The 20,147-nt window shown below is 37.9% G+C and overlaps 1 protein-coding gene across 1 annotated transcript in view; it reads right to left on the bottom strand.

The window, feature by feature from the left end:
• Nucleotides 1-560: 560 nt before the first annotated feature.
• Nucleotides 561-20,147, bottom strand: part of LOC136269094 (zinc transporter ZIP4-like) — a 28,050-nt gene continuing 8,463 nt past the window's right edge. The window contains exons 3-9 of the mRNA XM_066064554.1: nucleotides 18,800-19,243; nucleotides 15,491-15,854; nucleotides 2,847-3,019; nucleotides 2,551-2,718; nucleotides 1,406-1,739; nucleotides 840-1,030; nucleotides 561-787 (exon numbers count right to left, since the gene is read on the bottom strand). Of these exons, the coding sequence (XP_065920626.1) occupies nucleotides 635-787; nucleotides 840-1,030; nucleotides 1,406-1,739; nucleotides 2,551-2,718; nucleotides 2,847-3,019; nucleotides 15,491-15,854; nucleotides 18,800-19,243 (1,827 nt within the window). The 3' untranslated portion in view covers nucleotides 561-634. The remainder of the gene's footprint in view (nucleotides 788-839; nucleotides 1,031-1,405; nucleotides 1,740-2,550; nucleotides 2,719-2,846; nucleotides 3,020-15,490; nucleotides 15,855-18,799; nucleotides 19,244-20,147) is intronic.

Below are 20,147 nucleotides of genomic sequence, written 5' to 3'. Positions count from 1 at the left end.
CACTAATCAACGATCCCCAAAAGTTGTAGATCCGGCTGCACAAAAAATGTATTGGAGATCCACCAGACCCTTTTTTTCTCCGCCCCCACACAAAAAGAAAAAAAAGCGGTCTGGGCACGAGACTATCAAATTAGTACCATAGGTGGCGGAAGAGGGGGTGCTGGGGTGCTCCAGCACCCCCAACTATTTTACTGGAGGTGCTGAGCACCCCAACTCAAAGCTGTATTGCGCAATAGTCGTCACGTGAACTTCCAGAAACTTGTCAATCACGATCGAAATGCTCTAATAGAGCAGTCACCCTAATATAACAGTCAAGTATGTATTAAAAAGTACTAGGATTTGATTAACAGCTAAAACCACCAAAATTTCCTCCAAATTTAATCTCCTGACACTTAATTTTTTAAAATTTTCCTGGGGAGCATGCCCCCAGACCCCCCTAGAATTAGCATGCTTGGTGTGCTTTGCACACCTACTACCACCACCATAAATTTTGGGCACCCCCAACTGTAGCACCCTTCCGCCTCCTATGAGTACACACTGCACTGAAGACACATTGATAGTTTGATACAATAAGCAGGTTAAACAAAGTAAATACAGTAACAACAGCAATACTCAGCCAGTTAGATAATTCATATTAATCAAACAGATGGTTGATGTCATCTTCATAGATTGCAATCAGTAGCAATATGATGAATCCTAAAATGAAGCCAGTTAAATGACAAGACATGTATATGATGATAGATCGATAGTCTTTGCATTTGTTGGGAACCTCGAACAATGATGGCAACTAAACAAAGCACCATTGTAATTTAATTCAGTTATAAATTATTTATAATTACCAAGTCCACAAGAGCCACATATAAAAATATCCCAGCAGTAATGGACAATATCCAGGCTGTAGCATCTTCTTCAGAATTACCAATAGCCACTCCAATGAACATCCCAATGATGGCAGTGATAGCAGAAAGAAAGTTGTACATAAGTGCCACATGCCACTTCATCCCACTGGACAGTAGGATAGCAAAATCACCTGTTGAAATGCAATACTAACACTGTATATATTAGACCAAATACTTTAATCATAATAAAACAATGTCCATTTGGTTCCACTTGGGGTACTTAGAGATAATAAGTCACTCTCTAGGGTTCCTATGGATACAAATACATGAAAATAGTAAGAAGAAAATATCCTGACCGCCTGGCAGACTCCTGTAAGCGTTCGAGCATTAATCGGATGGCTGCAGGTTTGAGGCGGCCCAGGTCCAGTCATGGATTTTTTCTTCTTTCTCCTACTTTTCAAACATACTTAGTGAAGTTAATATAAACATATTAGGCCTTTGTAAGGCCTTCTGGTATACAGGCTCTGCCTTTACCGAGTACTTTAATCATCATAATATGTACTTACCAAACTCATGTGGTATTTCATGGAACAAAACTGCTAGTGATGTGCTAAAACCAATTCCAATGCTTGATGTAAATGATGTTCCAATAGCTATCCCATCAGCAAAATTGTGGATTCCATCTCCTAAAATTATCATCCAAGCCACAGAGGGTATACCATGAATGAATCCCTGGTTGGGGTTGTAGTAGGGTGGGCGTCCATTTTCTTTTATAGTTGGAAAGCACTCCTCTTCACTTTCAGTCTGTGAAGTGGTGTCTTTATTGACTCCCTCAGTCTCTGTAGCTATATTGTGCAGCCTGATAGTTTTCCCGCTGTTGTTAGTCTGTTCTTGATTTCCCTATATATGCACACATGTTATCGTTACGCTAACGTCACAATCACTAAATAAAAGAACAATATACACTTATTCATAAAAGACCATTATTGGATGGTATGAAAACTATTGGAATAACAGTCTCCTGTATGCTGTTTCAAGCAGGGGCAGATCCAGACTTTTAAAAGGGGGAGTTCCACTCTGAAGCATGGTAATTGTAGCTGGAGCTACCAAGTTGTAATTCCATAGCAAACAATAATATTATTACTCTCCAGCAACATTTCACTGTTGTATTTAGGTCTTTAGAAATGCAACTGGGCTGTATTGAAAATCAGTATTTGGTTACTGAGTGGACCCCCTGTTTAAAGATTACAATTACAAACTGAAGAGTTTAGAAGTAGTTGTAACAGCTTTAAAACATCAAACGATAATTCTTTTTACAAGTAAAGAGAGTTAAAATACAGCCACTACAAGTCTTGCAGTAAGTATTTCTTTGACTGATAAACTGATTTAGGTTTTGAGAAATCTTGTCGGTAGCTCACCGAGTGATATAAAGGCTCTTCCAAAAATGTGGTTCCATGAAAACCATAAACCCCCCTGCATCTGCCCTTGTCAAGGCAAACATTTTAGGTAAGTTTTCTACCTCTATCACCACTTCACTACAAGACAAGAACAATCCCATTTTATGAACTTTCATAATTATTATTAGCTAAAACTACATTCTTGTATTTGGTCACTGCTGTTTAATCTTTCCACTCCCATTGCGTCAAATAACACTACTACACACATGCCTAGGTGTGAGTTGGCTTAGTCAATATATCCAATAGCATCTTACCATTCTTTTCTTAACTATTCCCATCACAAACTCAAATATGTAGAAAATGAAGATCCCAGCCAACACACAACATCCTCTCCAAATAATTGTCCGATCATGTTCATGGTCCCCTTCACTGCCATGATCATGTCCATCCCCACCTTCTTCATCATCGTGAATACCAAATCCCTATTGACATGTACAACATGGACAGAACACTAACAAAACTAGCCAACATGCAGTTCACTACAGAAATATCACATATAAAACAAACGATAGAGCAAGTGTTGTGGTAACGTCACATACAGATACATTACATGTGGAATGAGGTGAAGAATAGCATCACTGACTAAGGTGGATACTCCAATGGCTATCAGTAATGACATGCCATATTTGGACCATTGACTGTTGTAAGAGAAGATGATACCAATTATTCCCAGTTGAGATGCCACACTGATTACAACTGTTGACAGGAATCCATAGCCGTATGCTACACAAAACAAAATATAAGTCCAATGATTTCAACTGGGCTAAGCAGTGTACTTAATTGTAGAGTTTCCCAAGGTATCAAATTCAAATTATTACAAATATAGGAGGAATAAACTAAGTCTTTTACAGACCATTTCTGTGTAAACAGGTCAGTGGTGTTTAATTAGAACAAATGCTACTTATAGAACCCTTATTTTTTGTAAAAGGGTATAAAGCTTTAAGATTATCTTAATCAAGTTACTTATTTTTATAATGCTAGGTTAGAAAAGCAGATTACATAGCAGGGTAGGTCGTCGGAAAAGTTAGATTTGGATGGACATAAACATGGGCCTGCATGTTCCAGCACTGCAGCAGCACTTCATCTCTGTTCTTGAATTAATACATATGATTCCTCATATTATGATTCATCACCTAACAGGTGGAAGAACTAATGAGCACTCACCCCGTTTGCTTTACACACTAATATCCAATGATCGATTGTGGTTTTACAATAGCCCTCAGAATATTATCCATACGTCATTATGCTTCAACACACAATGTTAGTAAATCTATGATTGTAGGATTGAATTTCTTAAATTTTACTGCTTTGTACAAATTAAGTCCACTAACTTTGCTTTTGGGAGTTGCTAAAAGTAAAGTACTAAGTGCTATAAGTTGCTAACCTATTTTCAATGTTGCAATCTGGTCTGCTTAATGACTGACATGTGATGCATAGAAATATGCATCCACGCAACGCCCAAACTCATTTGTCATAGGATATAGTAATGTTAAATCCCATAATGCACAATGTAAAGCTGTGTGTTCCTCAATATAATGAGTCAAAGTGTACCATACCTTTGAACTGGTTGGGTATCAGACATTAGTAAACCGTTTCCCAAGATACTACCCGGGCAACATCCAGATATTGCCAGGGAAGCATCTACAGTAGATATTGTCTGGACAGTATGCTAGTTGAACATCTAGTGGTGCCTTTGAATGCCAATGGTATATATTCTTATAAGTATAGTAGACCCTCAACTATCTGAACCTCAGTGCAGTGGAAAAAGCATTCAGATAAGTGAATCCGTATAAAACAGCCAAGCTGTGAAAAGGGGGTGACCTTAAAAAATCTGGGTAAAAAAGTTATGAAATCAAAAGTGGCGGCCAAGAAATGGCTGCAACGATGTTAATGCTAATAAATTTTTATAATGGCTGTATGCATTGTTAAAATGCAGCCATTCCTTGGCCACCACCTTTGATTTCACAACTTTTTTTTTACCCAGGCTTTTTAAAGCCACACATTTTTTCACAGCTTGGCTGTTTTTGTGTGGATATTACTTCTTTCTGTAATTGTTCCAAAGCCAACCTATGGTTGGCCTTGACACTTCCTTTTAACTCGCCTTTGTACTTATTTTTTCCCTTTACTAGGAATGGTCGAAGACTGCGAAGAACTGAATTTTGAAGGCATGAAGATAGCTGGGCAGATTCAACTCATGGGAGGTGTTCAACTCATTGGAGATGTCCTAACCCTGAGGAAGTTTCCACAGCAGAAATGATTAATTACTATTCAAGCACTATCGATCTATGGATACATAAAAACAGCATTTTCTTGGTTTCGTAAAACAAGTATACTGCCCACCCGCACTGGCTGTACTTGGCCACACGACACACACTATTTTTTTTTGTAGTACTCTAATAGAGCAAACATTTTTTCTGAGCACTTCAATACAACACATATAGAATGTTCTAGAATTTCCACTGACAGATTTACGAGTTATCATTCTAGTGTACTAAACTGGAATTTTCATTTTAAAAGGTGGAAATTAAGTGAGGTGAGTAACTCACAGCGGTGGCAGAGTGGTAAGGGCTTGGGCATATAGGTGTGGAAGTCCCTGGTTCAAAACTGGAGAATTTTTCCAACATTACATTTTTTTACATCTCAGTGACTGTTTTATTAAAGTATCTTGATCGCGCGTTTTCATTTGTTTGATTTTGCTTTATATCTCCTTAGCTAATTAGTACTTCTTTCAAACCACAAAGGTTTGCACTACAATAGTAACATCATGCACAGACCAATTTTCAAGTTATTCCGACCCTGTAGGCGTGACAACAAATCGCTTTTGTGATTTTCAAAATCACACATAATTCTGTTATTCTTAGTTTGATCTGTATGAAAATTGGGCTGTAAATGTGCTGCATTATGCTCGTACTGCCCTCCAGTTGGAGTCAATCAACAAAAGTATGCATGAGTTATAGCGAGTGGAGCAAAAAGAAGAAAAAAGAAGCAGATGAAGAAAAATATGAAGAAATAAGACAAACTTTGAAGTCGCATATCTCAGTGATGGCTGGGTGGATTTAACTCAAATTTGGAATAGGAGGTGCCCTACCCCAAGGGAGTTTCCACAGAAAAACTGGTTAAACTGGTTTCCACAAAAAAGTGATTGGATTGTTCATGTATATGTCCACATCTCCAAGTCTACCTTTTGAACTACCCTGCCTACACATGTGTATATGCCAAGAGATTAATGCAAATATCTATATACACTAGTCCATTTAAAACTTATTCATGAAGTCGGGTTCCAGGTACTTCCAAGTAATAAAAAGCTAGTGAAATAAGAGATATGAATGATGGTAGCTATTACAACATAGCTCTGTGGAAAAATCCTTACTTCGGCATGTTATCACCATCTGCTCAATGCTAAAGTAGGGATTTTCCCACATAGCCATGATGTAATAGCTACCACCATTCATATATCTTGTTTCACTACTCTTTGTTTGAATTCTACTTCATTTTTAATTGTTAACTTTCTTGTTATAACATAGCTATGATACACAAATGTGGTTTTGACTGCTTAATTCGAGTATCTCAATGTCCCTACTTATCTTGAGTGAGCTAAACAATAGACTAAGGGTGTGGTTGCCATGCTACTACAAAAGCTGCAGCTATAGATCATTAAGGTGTGTGCTTTTATCATTTAAAAGCATGGTGGCAAGTTCTGATAGTTTTGTAAGTGCAGCCATGTACTCCCTCTTACAGTAGTTTTGCGACATCTAAATATGCTACTCAAACAAAAGTGTAGACACGGAAAATTAAACCCTTGGTATGGTTCCCTTGCATGTTTGTTGTTGTGACATGAAATCCGCACAAAAACAGCCAAGCTGTGAGAAAATGGTACGGCCTAAAAATCCTGGGTAAAAAAGGTATGAAATCAAAGGTGGCAGCCAAGAAATGGCTGCAATGATGTTAATGCTAATAAATTTTAAGAATGCACACAGCCATTATTAAAATTTATTAGCATTATCATCACTGCAGCCTTTTCTTGGCTGCCACCTTTGATTCCACAATGTTTTTCACCCAGGCTTTTTAAAGCCACACCATTTTTTCACAGCTTGGCTGTTTTTGCACGGATTTTACTTCTTTTTGTACTTTGGTCCCAAAACCAGTCCCTGGCAGACTTTGGGGTTTATTTTTACTCTTATCTATACAGACACAATGATGACTATTGAAGACAGACTTATACAAATCTTTACTTCAATATTTGGTAATATTATTGTAATACTCTAATAGAGCACGCATTTTAGAATGTTCTAGAACAATCTAGAACTTCCATTGGTAGAGCTTTACTTCAATATTTGGTAATAATATTGTAATACCCTAATAGAGTGCACATTTTTTGAGGACTTCTCACATAGAATATTCTAGTACTCTATTGGTAGATCTATGAAAACTATAAACTTAATATTTACACTATAGTCTGTGCGCGTTCACCTGAGCCCCCGGCCAAATGCAGTAATATCAAAGAAGTGAATATGTGTTCGCTCCCAATGGTTTTGTACTGGAACAAGCATGTTTTCATGTTGTAAACATGTTTGTATGCCTGAATCCTCCATACTACAAATGTATGGGATATTTTTAAAGCCTCATACCTCACTTGTTCTTGCTTGCATTAAAGCACTTTTTGATTAACAGTTCCAGCGTTTAAAGGGCTTCACTGCGCTACTAAATGTTTGGACAGCTGGCCCATGTAACAGGAGTTATTAACAAGAAACGAGGGCTTGCGGGTGAACGTGAACCGACTATAGAATTTTCATTTATAAAGCAGAAATTAAGTGAGGGTGATCAGCCAAGACAGCAGCAGTTCAGTGGTTAAGGATGCGGGTGTTGGGTATGAAAGTCCTTGGTTCAATTTCTGGTGAGTTTTTCCCCCAACATTTTTGTACTACTTTTTTACCCCACAGTGACTGCTCTATTAGAGTATCTATCTCAGTTCCAAGATTTTACACTTGTTTGGTTTTCGGTTTACCCGTGGCCATGACAGAAGGGAAAACAGCGTTTTCTTGGTTCCTGCAGAATACAGACTTGTCGACCACGCACCCGCACTGGCTGTACTTGGCTGCATGACACACTATCATGTGTCTTGATGATGGCAGTGCACTGGCCTCTAGCCTTGTGACTTGTGGTCAGACTAGCTGACAAGCAGGCAAGCTGACAAAAAATCAGGTTTTTATTGTTCTTATTGCTGGATTTTGACACTAGATACAATAAGACTGTTCCTTAAAAGTAATTTTGACATTTCTATGATGGTAGCATTCTGGCAGGCATCATTGACTTTAGGAGGGAAACAGCACCTCTGTACTGTTTGATAAACACCAAGGGTAGCCTATCTTGTATTATCAGTATGGTTGTATAGCTTGTAGTTGTGTTTTGTATTGTGTTTATTGCTGTATGCGCTCTGGTAGGGAAGAACGGCTTTTGCTGACTACCATGACGTTAAAAAAATAATCAAATCAATAATCAAGGGTGGAACTAAGTTGCAATGTGAGTTGTTCAAAAGTTGAAATCATTTTAAGTCCTCTTGTGTCACCAAATTGTACTAGTGACTCATACTGAACAGTCTGTACAGTAATCTGATGGAGAAGATGGCACTTCAGGATCCCCATGAACACAACAACCTTAACCTCTTCAGGTGAAAGGCAGCTCACTTTATACCTTATTATGCTTAACATATTCAAGCGATAAGCCATTAGTAACATTCATGAAGACCTTTGTATTGGCATATTATAATGCCCCAAACATGGAATTTATGATTAATACCTTGGACGACAAGTGTTAACCTTGGATGGCTTAGTTCCAATGGTAAGTTTGTGAAAAATCAGGAATCTTAGAAATGCACTTTAAATATGGACCATATAAACAGAATCTTGCTATCAAGATGCACGGTAGTGTGTCGTGTGGCCCAAGAAGCCAGTGCACCACACCGTGAGTATATTGACAGGAAGAAAGTGCGATTTTCACACATATGTAGCTCCGTGATCTCTTATCCAATTGGAACCAAACTTGGTACAGAATTTCCCGCACGGTAGGGAAGTCTACATATGAAATGTGAAGAAAATCGCCCCAGCCATTTCCGAGATACAAACGGCCAAAGTTTCGGGGAGGGGGGGGGGGGGGTGGTTTCTTCTACTTCTTTTCACACACTTTGCAAAATCTGCCATAAAATACAAATGCGTACTCCAATCAAGCTGAAATGTGGTGCACTTCAAGGACGTATTAAAGCAAATCTCAGTACCAAGTATGGTCAGAATCTGATCAAGAATCACAGAGATATGACCAATTATTTAAGTAAAATAAGATCGAACTTCTGTCATGCTCACAGGGTAAACCTCTTGAAGGAATGAGCTGAAAATTGCTATGTAGATGGAGTAACCATCGTAGGAGTGCCTTTTTGTAGTTTGAAAGAAATCCAGATAAAGGCCATCGAGATATGACACAAAATCCAACCTGTGTCACAATTATGCAAACGAGTTTATGAATAAAAAAGGCCACACCAAGTCAAACCTTAGTTTCTGGTCACCTGCCCGCATGGAAAACCTGGAACCCCAGTTTATGAGGACTATTATTAAATATTACAGGTGCTTAAGTGCATGTGACCCAGTAATAACTTATGCAAAAGATTGAGATACTCTAATAAAGCAGTCAGAAGTTCTAACAGAGCAGTCACACTACCCTTACCAGTCAGGTATATATGCGCTACCAAAATGTTTCTGATTAGTTTTGACTTTGATTATATAGCTATTATTAATGCTTGTGTTACCAGTAACCAAAGTAACTTCAGTATGTAGCATTGACCACTAGCTTAACAGCATCCGGATAGGCCATAGCTATTGACTTTTCCTAACAGTTCAAGTGTGGTCCTTTAATGATTGGTCTATAGTAACTCTTCTATCTCTCTCGATAATCTATGTTTCTATAGTGAATCTATAAACTTATGACTTTGAATCCTTAATCACTGAACACTAGTATACTTCCTGGAAAGCCAGTAGCTTTTGGTGAGCTCAAAATTCAACTTTCCATGACTGCGAAGACTTAACCCACTAGCCTTCTATTCGGCAAACCTTGAGAAAGTTTCAGTAATCATGTGGGAAAGTTGATGTTTAACTAAAGATTGCCATTTGCCAAACTGGTCCTAGATTGGCAAATGGCAATCTTTAGTTAAACATCAACTTTCCCACATGATTACTGAAACTTTCTCAAGGTTTGCCGAATAGAAGGCTAGTGGGCTAAGTACTTCAAATTTGAATAAAGAGCTTAAATTATTTTATTTCATTTTGGATCATTTAAACAACTTAGCTAACTTTCTTGACACATTAGCTAACTTAGCGATATCTAATCCAAAACAGCCAAGCTGTAAAAAAAAGGTGTGGTCCCCAAAAAGGCCATGGTGAAAAAAGACGTAAAATCCAAGGTGGCGGCCAAGAAATGGCTGTGATGGTAGGTTAATGGTAAAAATTTTAATAATGACAGAGTTTGGTGCCGCTTGAATTCACCTAAATTGTCGTTATTAAAATTTTTACCATTAACCTACCATCACAGCCATTTCTTGGCCGCCACCTTGGATTTCACATCTTTTTTCACCATGGCCTTTTTGGGGCCGCACCTTTTTTTACAGCTTGGCTGTTTTGGATTAGATATATACTACACCTCAATCTTGTTGGCAAGTTCCTTGTTGTTAGGTTTCTTTACCAATAAAAGAAAGCATGAAACTTCTAGGGCCTCCATGACAAGTGTATTGAAAATAAAAGCACTGTCAGCAAAATAATCTAACAACTCCACAACTTCAAAGCATTAATGTAATTTAAGTAACCATTGTTTATACTTCTGAAATTATCCTAGTAGACAGCTTGTATTATTCAATTAGAATTAGACTAAACCTATGTATAGACATAGACATAGCCCAAGAACGCGATGTTTATTTACCCAATCCCTATCAAATAAGTAGTTGTCAGTGACCACCACCCCACAAGAGTAAATTATGACGAAAAGTAACTTTGATAAATTCTCAGCTTACATGAACTAAAATGTTGGCAAAACCACTGATCGACGCATTATTGAGTGCTGATCAGTGACCGCGTACTGCTTAATCAACTGATTTGTCAAAGTAGTATCAACAATATTTTCCATTACAGTTATGGCCTGTTGTATGACCATAGTTGTAAAGCAATGATGGATAAAAGCAACTGCTGTTTATGTTGAGAGTCTTGGTGTTAGTTTCTTATTAACCATCAAATGATTTTCATATACCATGGAATGAAGCGTACCACATTTGTTGAAACTTTAAACAATGTGACTGAACTTTTAATGGTATCTGTTGTTGTAGCATCTGTAATGTATTGTTCCCCCTCACATAATTGATCCTTCCAATAATTGATTGACTGCGTAATGACATAACTCTCTATAGTATCCAGAGAGATAATTATATAAACTATGTTATTGTAAAAATTAAACAGGCTGTAGGACCAAGTGTCCTACAAACCTTTATGCTGTAAAGCCTTTAAAAAATTACCGAAGGAGGTTGGTTAAATAGCTTAGTCAGTATTTATTGCTGACATAGGTACTGAATGCGTATTATTAGTTTTACCACTACGAAGGGATTTTCTGTTTTCTGTCCTACATGTCTTCTTTGTCAAGCCAGAAAATTATTCCTCACACAGTCTGGATTCTTATCAGACAAAAGTGAACACATGCCACAGGTAAGCCCATTGGTTAACCTAACTATTGATTGCATACCTCTATAGTCTAGCTATGTAATAGACATGTACAAAACATGTGTAGTTGTGATAGTTAGCATAATGGAATTTGTCCGCATGGCAAAGTTTGTTTGGCCAGGATGGAAAACAAGAAATCAAGTTGGAGTGGCATCAGTTCTTACTTTTGATTGCTGAGATCGCTATAAAAAATCTTCCTACAGGTGGTATGGCTACGCATGTATGACAAGTTCATACAACTTAGAGAAACCATACAGAGTTGTAAGGGTTTTTCACCAGATAATAGCATGCAGTTTACTTTGATGTGTGGAGGTTTGACAATCCTGAACTCTAAGGTAAATAACTTTCTCTCAGTTTTATGGGTAGTTGGAAAAGGCGGATATGGGCGGACACGGACACAAACATGGACAATTTCAAAATACACTTTTACATCTATACAACAGTACGTAATATTATTCTGTGCAGTAGTCTTCGCTTATAGGTCAGACATGGTCTTCGCTTCTAGGTCAGACATGGTCTTTGCGTAGCACTTATCCATTTAGAAGTGCACATGCGGAGGATTGGTTAGCACGCTACAAGTATTATAGATGATGTACTGTTGTACAAATGCTCTAGAAATCTAATGCAAATATGTAATTGTAGAGATCCACTCTATTACTGTTGTGGGCCAGATCCAGGAGTTCTCAGCTTTCAGTATAAGGCACAGGTGCCTATACCTAGGCTTGCGAGGCTAGGTTGGGGCATGCCAGCTGAATCTCTGTGAGTATGCATCAGATTTCTATAGCGTGTACACAACAGTATAATATGGTGTATGGTGCTCTGTGGCGTGCTAGCCTATCCTCCGTACATGCGCTTATAAATAGTATTCGAAGTCGATCTCTGTGTCTGGAAGCGAAGACTACTGTATAGAACAATGTTAGGTACTGCTGTATAAATGTAAAAGTGTATTTTTGAAAATGTTCATGTCTGTGTTTGTGTCCAACCATATCTGCCTTTTCCAACTACCCCAGTTTTATTATTCTTGTTTACTATATTCCATCTATATAATCTGGCATTCTTCCTTCAATAAGCATGTGTATTTATTTTGATCTCTCACTAAGGTACCTTACATGTTAAATTACAGCTTAATTATGCACTTTCCTCAATGGCTTGGCACGGTTCTTCCTTTTACCACATAGCTACGGGTCAGGACATGTAATGGTTATGGCGCTGTGGGGGGTGCATTGCCTGATATGTACGCGTGATGCACGAGGGCATTGCCTGATATGTATGCGCGATGCACGAGGGCGAGTGCGTACATATCCAGTCGTGCATCGCGAGTGCGTACATATCAGTCGTGCATCGCACATGTAGCACGAGGGCATTGCCTGATATGTACGCGTGTAGCACGAGGGCATTGCCTGATATGTACGCGCGATGCACGAGGGCGAGTGCGTACATATCAGTCTTTTTAAAGTAGTTCTAACCCTTTCAAGTTACTTTTACAGTAGTTTTAAGCTGCTAAATTCACTTTTAAGTTAAATGCCTTTGATGTGGTTGAGGGTGCCTTTAATGTGGTCTGGCATTTGCCCAGGATCCTCTGTGGTGGTTGAATATATCATTATGGTTACAGACGATTGCGTGATCTTTGCAACAAGCCCGGTTGCGTATCGCGTGACTCAGTGACGTAACTACTTTTAAACTTAGCTAGACTATTGTCCAATACTGAGCTGAATGAGTTGTGAGAGATATCGCACTGCTGCGTATAGCTCAGATATTCGCTGGAGAATCGTACACCAAGTCATTGGGTTAGAGAAAACGTGTAGAGATGTCGCTACCAATTTAAATATAGACCCCTCAACTGTTCAGAGGACTGTGGATCGTTTTAAGCAGACGGGAGATGTTCAGAAAAGAAGTTATCCACCTGGAGATAGAAAGCTTACAGACATTGGAATGTACCTTATCTTGGATTGGGTTATTGAGAAGCCAGGTATCTATCTGGGAGAGATTAAAGAAGAGTTGCTACAGGTTGCTGGAATTGACATCAGTGAGAGTAGAATTTGTAGGTACTTAAGAGAGTGGGGATTTACTAGGCAGAAGATGTCACTAATGGCAATTCAAAGGAGTGATCTACTTAGAGCAGAGTACATTTTAGATATGGCGGTGTTCTCTAATCACCCAGAATTTTTTGTTTTTGTCGATGAGATGGGATCAGACAAGAGAGAGATCAGAAGCGAAAGCATGCTTACAGCTTAAGAGGTAGTACTCCTACTGTAAAACGATTTTTATACAGAGGCCAACATATTTCAGCAATAGCTGCTATAACATGCAATGGTATCCTAGATTTTTCAATTCATGTGGGAGGTGTAACAGCAGATGTTTTTGACAACTTTTTGTCCAGTGTTTTATTACCACATTTACAGCCATTTGATGGAATTAATCCATGCAGCGTTGTGGTTATGGACAATGCTATGATACACCATGCTGGAGAGGTGGTGCAATTCATAGAACAAGCAGGTTTACTAGTTTATTATCTGCCACCCTACAGTCCTGACCTCAATCCCATAGAGGAAGCTTTCAGCAAGGTTAAATCTGTTCTGAAGAGTAATGAGGAAAACTGGAATGGTTTTGATATTGAGACAGCTATTTCAGCTGCATTTAACTGTGTAACTCCAGAAGATTGTCAAGCATGGGTTGCACATAGTGGATATACATAAGTGTCTGTTATACTAGTTATTGAACTATACTAGTACGTAGCTATCGTATAGTATTTGTTGTATTATTAGTTTTATTGATAGTACATAATTAGTTTTATAACAACTGACTGAATAGATGCATGTGGTATACATGCACATATTGTATTGAAACATAAAGTGAAAATCGACTGTAAGTATAGGTACTCGTGTTAAAGTTTATTTTCCCAAGCCTCTCAACATCTCCAAAATTCTTGTCTTCTCTTCTTCAAATTCTTCTTTACTTAATACTTCATCTTCATAAAGCTCTTTCGTTTTCTTCAGATCTTCTAGGCACCTTCTTCGGAGCGAAACAAGTTTGAGTGGAGAGATTCCCTTTGTATCACTGCAATTAGACACTTTATTTGGAGAAGATGGGGGTTTACAAGCCTTTACAATTGCTGTTGCTGCTTGAGTAACCACATCTGCTACTCCTTCTGTTGCTGATTTTTTGGGTTTGCTTACTTTCCCAGTTATTAATGGAATGTTAAGGGGAGTGATATGGTCTTCGTGGTGCCCACTTTGTATTAACTTTGCCCACAAACGAAGTTTGGGAATTTCCATTTCAGGATGTTTTTCCTTCAATTTGGTCAGTACCTCTTGCAAACCTTCATCAAGTTTTTCTCTTGGGGTCAGCGCTCTCTTTTTTGATGGTGGCTCTTCCCTATCGTCTTTGGGTATTGGTACCTCACACCACAGTGTTATTCGAGAGCCAGATGAGAAATTCACATACATTTTCTGTAGATCTCTCTCGTCACATAACCACCTTTTAGCTTGGTTAGGCGGTTCCAGGTAACCAATTTGAAAAGTGGTAGAGTTTGTGGCTGGGAACTCCTTTTGAAACGTGTCTAGTAATTTGAACTTCAAGTGTTCAATGGTCGTAAACCTTTCCTCGACATCATGCCATTCCCGCAACGTAAATTCACTCTTTTTCTTAGGATTCACAAAACGTACCAAATACGTGTATTTACACAAAGCCTTTGGAGAAGCAGTTGGCTGAAGCTGTGGTAGAGAACCCAGAGACAACAGAGGGTTTCCTAATCCAAGCTGTAGGTTTCCCGCTGTAGTAGTAACAGGATGATTGCCCGCCATTTCAGTACACTTTTGCGCGTACCTACGATAAAATAGAAACATAAGGCTGATATACGGTATCCGCAATTCAGTTGCAAAGATCGCGCAATCGTCTGTACTATATCAAAGCTTCACATTAGCTCTTACTATAACACTAGTACTTACTATGTAATGTTTTCAAAATGTATAAGAAACCTTATCACCATGAGACAGTTTTGATTGTGGGATTCGGTTGGTCTCAATTGAGAGCCACAGGAGGGCTCAATTGTAGGCCACAGGAGATCACTGAAGCCCACAATGTAAAGTGGATGTTGCTCATATAGGTTTCATATACATTTTACTACAGTATTCAATAGTAAGAAGCATTAAAGCTGTACAGTTTGTGGAATGCAGTAATGAGTTGTCAGCACACTTAGCAGTGCAACATCTAAGTGTGCCACATCACATTTGTAGCATAAAGAATTCCTTTGATCTGAGGTGTGAAAGTGTTACATTATTAGATACGTATATACTTCAGTGCAGCACAATTGTTCCTCTCAAACAAGGTTGCATCCAAGAAATGATACAATTACATTAAAGTTGTAGAATGTTTTAGACATTTTTAACATTGTGTAGCATCAATATTTATGTCACCTAAGAGTGTCTCTGTATACATAATTGCTAACCTTTCGAATCAGATAAAGAATGGCTATGCTCTTCATCACCATGCTCTTCAGAGGTCCCATTAAGACAAGCTTCAGTGGTTAGCCCAACCTCCAGTATCAAACTACGACATACTTGATATATTATTGAACAGTTAGTAACATTATCATGATCGTCAATGTCATGATCATGATTGTCATTATGATCATCATCGTCATCGTCATCATGATGTTGATCATCATCATCATCATCATCATAATCATCATCATCATCACTAGAGTCATTGAGATGTTGTTCCATGTAACAAGTGAGCCCATCATCATCCATCAAACCCAACTCCTCAACAACATGATTGAACTCTTCCACCAACTGTGATTCAGTAGGACACTACAGAGTGGACAGCAGTTTCAATTGTTAGTACAAGTACAAATCTGGGAGTGGTGATCTAGTGGTGACTAACAATAATTTGTGGCACACCCTTGGGCAAGTTACATGGTCAATGTAATATAATCCACACAAAAACAGCCAAGCTGTGAAAAAATGGCACAGCCTTAAAAAGCCTGGGTCAAAAAAGTTGTGAAAAAGTAGTGAAATCAAAGCTGGCAGCCAAGAAATGGCTGCAATGATGTTGATGCTAATAAATTTTAACAATGCACACAGTCATTATTAAATTTTTTATCATTATTTAAATTTTTTATCATTTTTTTATCATTATTAATTTTTTTTACCGTGTGTCTTGATATTACATACTACTACTAGTACTTGCCCTATGTACTAATTACAGTATTTCGGTATTTTATTTTGAACTTAAAGTGATGAAAAAGAACAAAGGCAGCTATTTTATTCTTAGATAATGAGCACTTCATTTGGTGCAAAAACCACTTCAGTATGGGCAAGAAAATTGCACAGGAATTAGTGTGCGTGAGATGGTCAGACAGCTTTTCAGTTTTGCTTCTGCAGCAATGCAATAAGTTACAGTTACTAATCAATTCAAGTAAAAGTAACCTGATATACTACTATAGCCAATCAGCCTTGCCTATAAATGGCTAGACTGGACTCACACCTAGCTATGATTATGGTTATTAGCTGTAACCAAGAGTCCATAATATTATGAAGTCTTGCTGTAACATGTTACTAAAATGTTATTGTACATTAGGTATTATCAAGAGTATATAATAGAAGTAATAGCCCATGATTAATGATTGCGTAAAGTAACACGGATATTTCAGTAATTGCTCGTTTACGCGAAATAGTAATTTGAAATGTGTACATGTTGTATGCCAGTTTTTCTGTCTTATTCAACCAAGTATTTAATGGTTATTGTACAAGGAAAGTGTAGTAAGGATCCAAGATAACTCCAGCTCACTAAAACAATGATTGCACAAATGAGCATGTTGCCACGCCTTCAGGGATCCACTTGACAGTGCCTGAACTTTAACATTAGTGAATTCCCTTTAATGCTATCATGTTTTCGCTTGGTTTAGTGGCTGAATTGGGCTAAATACAGCAACCCTTAATGGCAATATAAACGAACAATTACTGAAGTATCCGTGTTACTTTATGCAATCATTAATCACAGGGTAATACAGCCGTTTGATACTCTTGGTTATTATTATATACTCTTGATAATATTATTACTTTGTTATGTAATAATATTACTGTTTTCATTACTGATTATGGCTTCTTCAAAAGTAAGATTTAAGCTATATTACCACACTATGAATGGAACATATCTTAAAACTTTAGTGAAATCCGATTGGTGAAAAAACTTTGGTGAATTGCCATGTTTCATCATGCGTCACTACACATTACATATAGATAACCACAGTTGAATATACTTTGGCGGAAAGAAGTAAAGGACAAATTGCCAAATTTGCCAATGTTTTATACTGCCAAAGTTTTATACTATAAACATGAATGCATAGCATTGAAGGGGCAAGCCTACTTTATAGCAATCTAGTCTTAGTGCATGTTTGCTTGCAAGGATAGTGATGATTTATTCAGTGCTGACAGTAATCCATCACAGCTATCCTCATATGGTGTATAATGGTGGGACTCACTAAGGCTCCCCCCAATTACTTAGAAGCCCAAAACACTTCTATGTATCGTGTTACTTTTAGTTCCTTTAGTAAGCAATATTCCCAGCACTGCACCAGCATAATGCTATGAAAATCATTCTTTTTGCTAATTCCTATGCCTAAAAAAATAATTGTGACCCACTGAGTGAAAACCCGACTTGTCTGGCTTTGAGAGAAATGTATGTTTCAATTGTTCCAGTAAACCATGAAGGAAGACACGAATTGAGGTCTCTAATACACTGCTGGATTCACCTCTTCATGGAGAGTAAGAATATCGTTGTTTCGTTTCTCTACCACAAAGCAAATTTGAGTTGTGTGCTCCAAAAGTGCTTAATAGATAAGGTTGAAACTTTAACAGCCTATTGGTTTTTCCCTCTAGACAACAAAAAAGTCATAACATGAAGTTTGAGGAAAATGCAAACAAGTCAGGTTTTTGCTCAGTGGGTTACAATTGTAGTCTCTCAATTTTAGTTTTAAAGCTAACTCACATATTAGGTGTGTTAAACTTAAAACACATTCTACAATTTTATAATAATTTTCAATGACTGGAACGTTTTTCCCAATAAGAACTAGATAGCAATACCCAATAAGAACTAGATAGCAATATTAGATCAAAGTGAAAAGTTTTCATTTTTGGAAGTACAAGGGATGTTACTAATAACAGTGAACTGTTAATAATTTTGATTAGTCCATAACTTGCAGTAGGGGATGTCCTATGAACTTCAGCCTTCACACCTGTCTTTGGGGCATCCCATGACTATAGGACCATATGGGTCAGCCATACCTATAGATGGCTAGACTAGACTCACACCTAGCAATGATTATAATCATCAGTTATAACGGGTTATTAACTTATAGTGTTACATAATAGCTCCATAATAATATTACTCTGCATTGAGTAATACAATAAATAGAGCATTACATAATAATATTACTGAGCATTATGTAATGCTATTCCTGTTGCATTGAATAGTCAGTTAATCACATTAAATTACTTACAAGCCCAAAAAGTAATAATGCATCACTTAACAGTGAACCAACAGGTTAACTTGTATGTGCAATCTGTGCTATGGTCAACACTGTGGATAAGTCAGACAGCATGGCACCTACCAATGTTTACACAAACCAGGAAATAAGGCACCCACAAATATTTAATGGTAGTTCTACAAACAGTGAACCCTGGGACTCCCCAGTTAAGAACTGTTAAGAACTGATAATAATATTGGTAGCTACAGATCACTATATCTTTCTTACATTCTGTTGAGCATCCTCATGGTCATGATCATGATCATCCTCATCACCATGATTATGATCATGATCATTCTCATCATCATCATCATCATCATCATCATGGTTATCGTGATCACCCTCATCATCATGGTCATCATGATCATCATGATGATCTTCTGTTTGTTTTGCAACTCTGTAATGGTCATCAGGTAACTGGTCAATCAACTGCTGTAGTTGGGTCAAAGTCAGTTTGCCACTCTCATCAGCCAGCCTATGAAATAGTTGTTCTACTACATCATCAACACAGGACACATCATCAACCACTTCAGTGTCACAGATTGACTCTCCTCTTGACAACCTATCCACAATAGCTGAACAGACTTTTCCAACTGATGAGGAAGAGAAACATTTCTGTGTTGATAATCCTTGATCTTGTAAAATGTCAGAGGTGGAGAAACACTTTTCACCCTGTAGTTAGATAATCATTGTTAACTACACAGTCATCAAGTGCATAGGGAGCACCCAATCCAATTAACTAACCATATGCAGTGACACTTTGATGATTATTAACAATGTGTATCATGTGATGATCATTGAAAACATGATTTAGCTACTGTCCTGGGTCATATTTTGTCCAGGTGATCTGGATCTGACCTGTTTTATAGAATATCCAGGTATGACCTGGGTTCGATCACGTGTGAAATGAGCTAATAAGTTTTGGGATGTGGAAGTTCACTAACACATCATAGTCTAGTACCAGCTTCTTTCGTGAGCCATGCCAATTTATAGGGTTTATGTGTTACTGTCTGTAGTCATACGTGGAGCCATACCCATTCCTCGATAGGTATATTGCAGTCTATAGGTATGCACATCCATGTCCATTGCTGTCTGCAGCCTTACGTGGAGCCATGCCCACTAATTGATTCTATTTGGCATGTGATTACATAAAGCATAGTTATTGGATGAGTCATAGTCTAATCTTGCAGCAGGCTAGTTTTGCAAGCCACACCCACTTATCAAGAATGTGATATTGTCTGTAGGAATGGAGTCATGCTAATTTATCAATATAAAGTTTGTATGCATGCACGAAGCTACATACATTTATAGCTAAAATGCTCGTTGTGAACCACGCCCACTGATTTATCAACCTTACGTGTTTAGTTATCGTATAGCTACCTATTTACTTACCTTAAACACTCTCTACCCAAAATGTAGCACTTGGCATGCACATGCCTCGGTTTTAATCAATTTAATCAATCCAGGCCAGTGGGTCAGTAATTGTGACTCAGTTTCAACACTAATATGTGACATTATGATTTCATTGAGCCAGTATCTTGCAAAACCTTTTTGTGGGCCTTACTGGTTAGAAATT

The sequence above is a fragment of the Dysidea avara genome, chromosome 10 (assembly GCF_963678975.1).
Source record: "Dysidea avara chromosome 10, odDysAvar1.4, whole genome shotgun sequence".
NCBI lineage: Eukaryota > Metazoa > Porifera > Demospongiae > Dictyoceratida > Dysideidae > Dysidea > Dysidea avara.
This window is presented reverse-complemented; position numbering and strand designations above follow the sequence as displayed.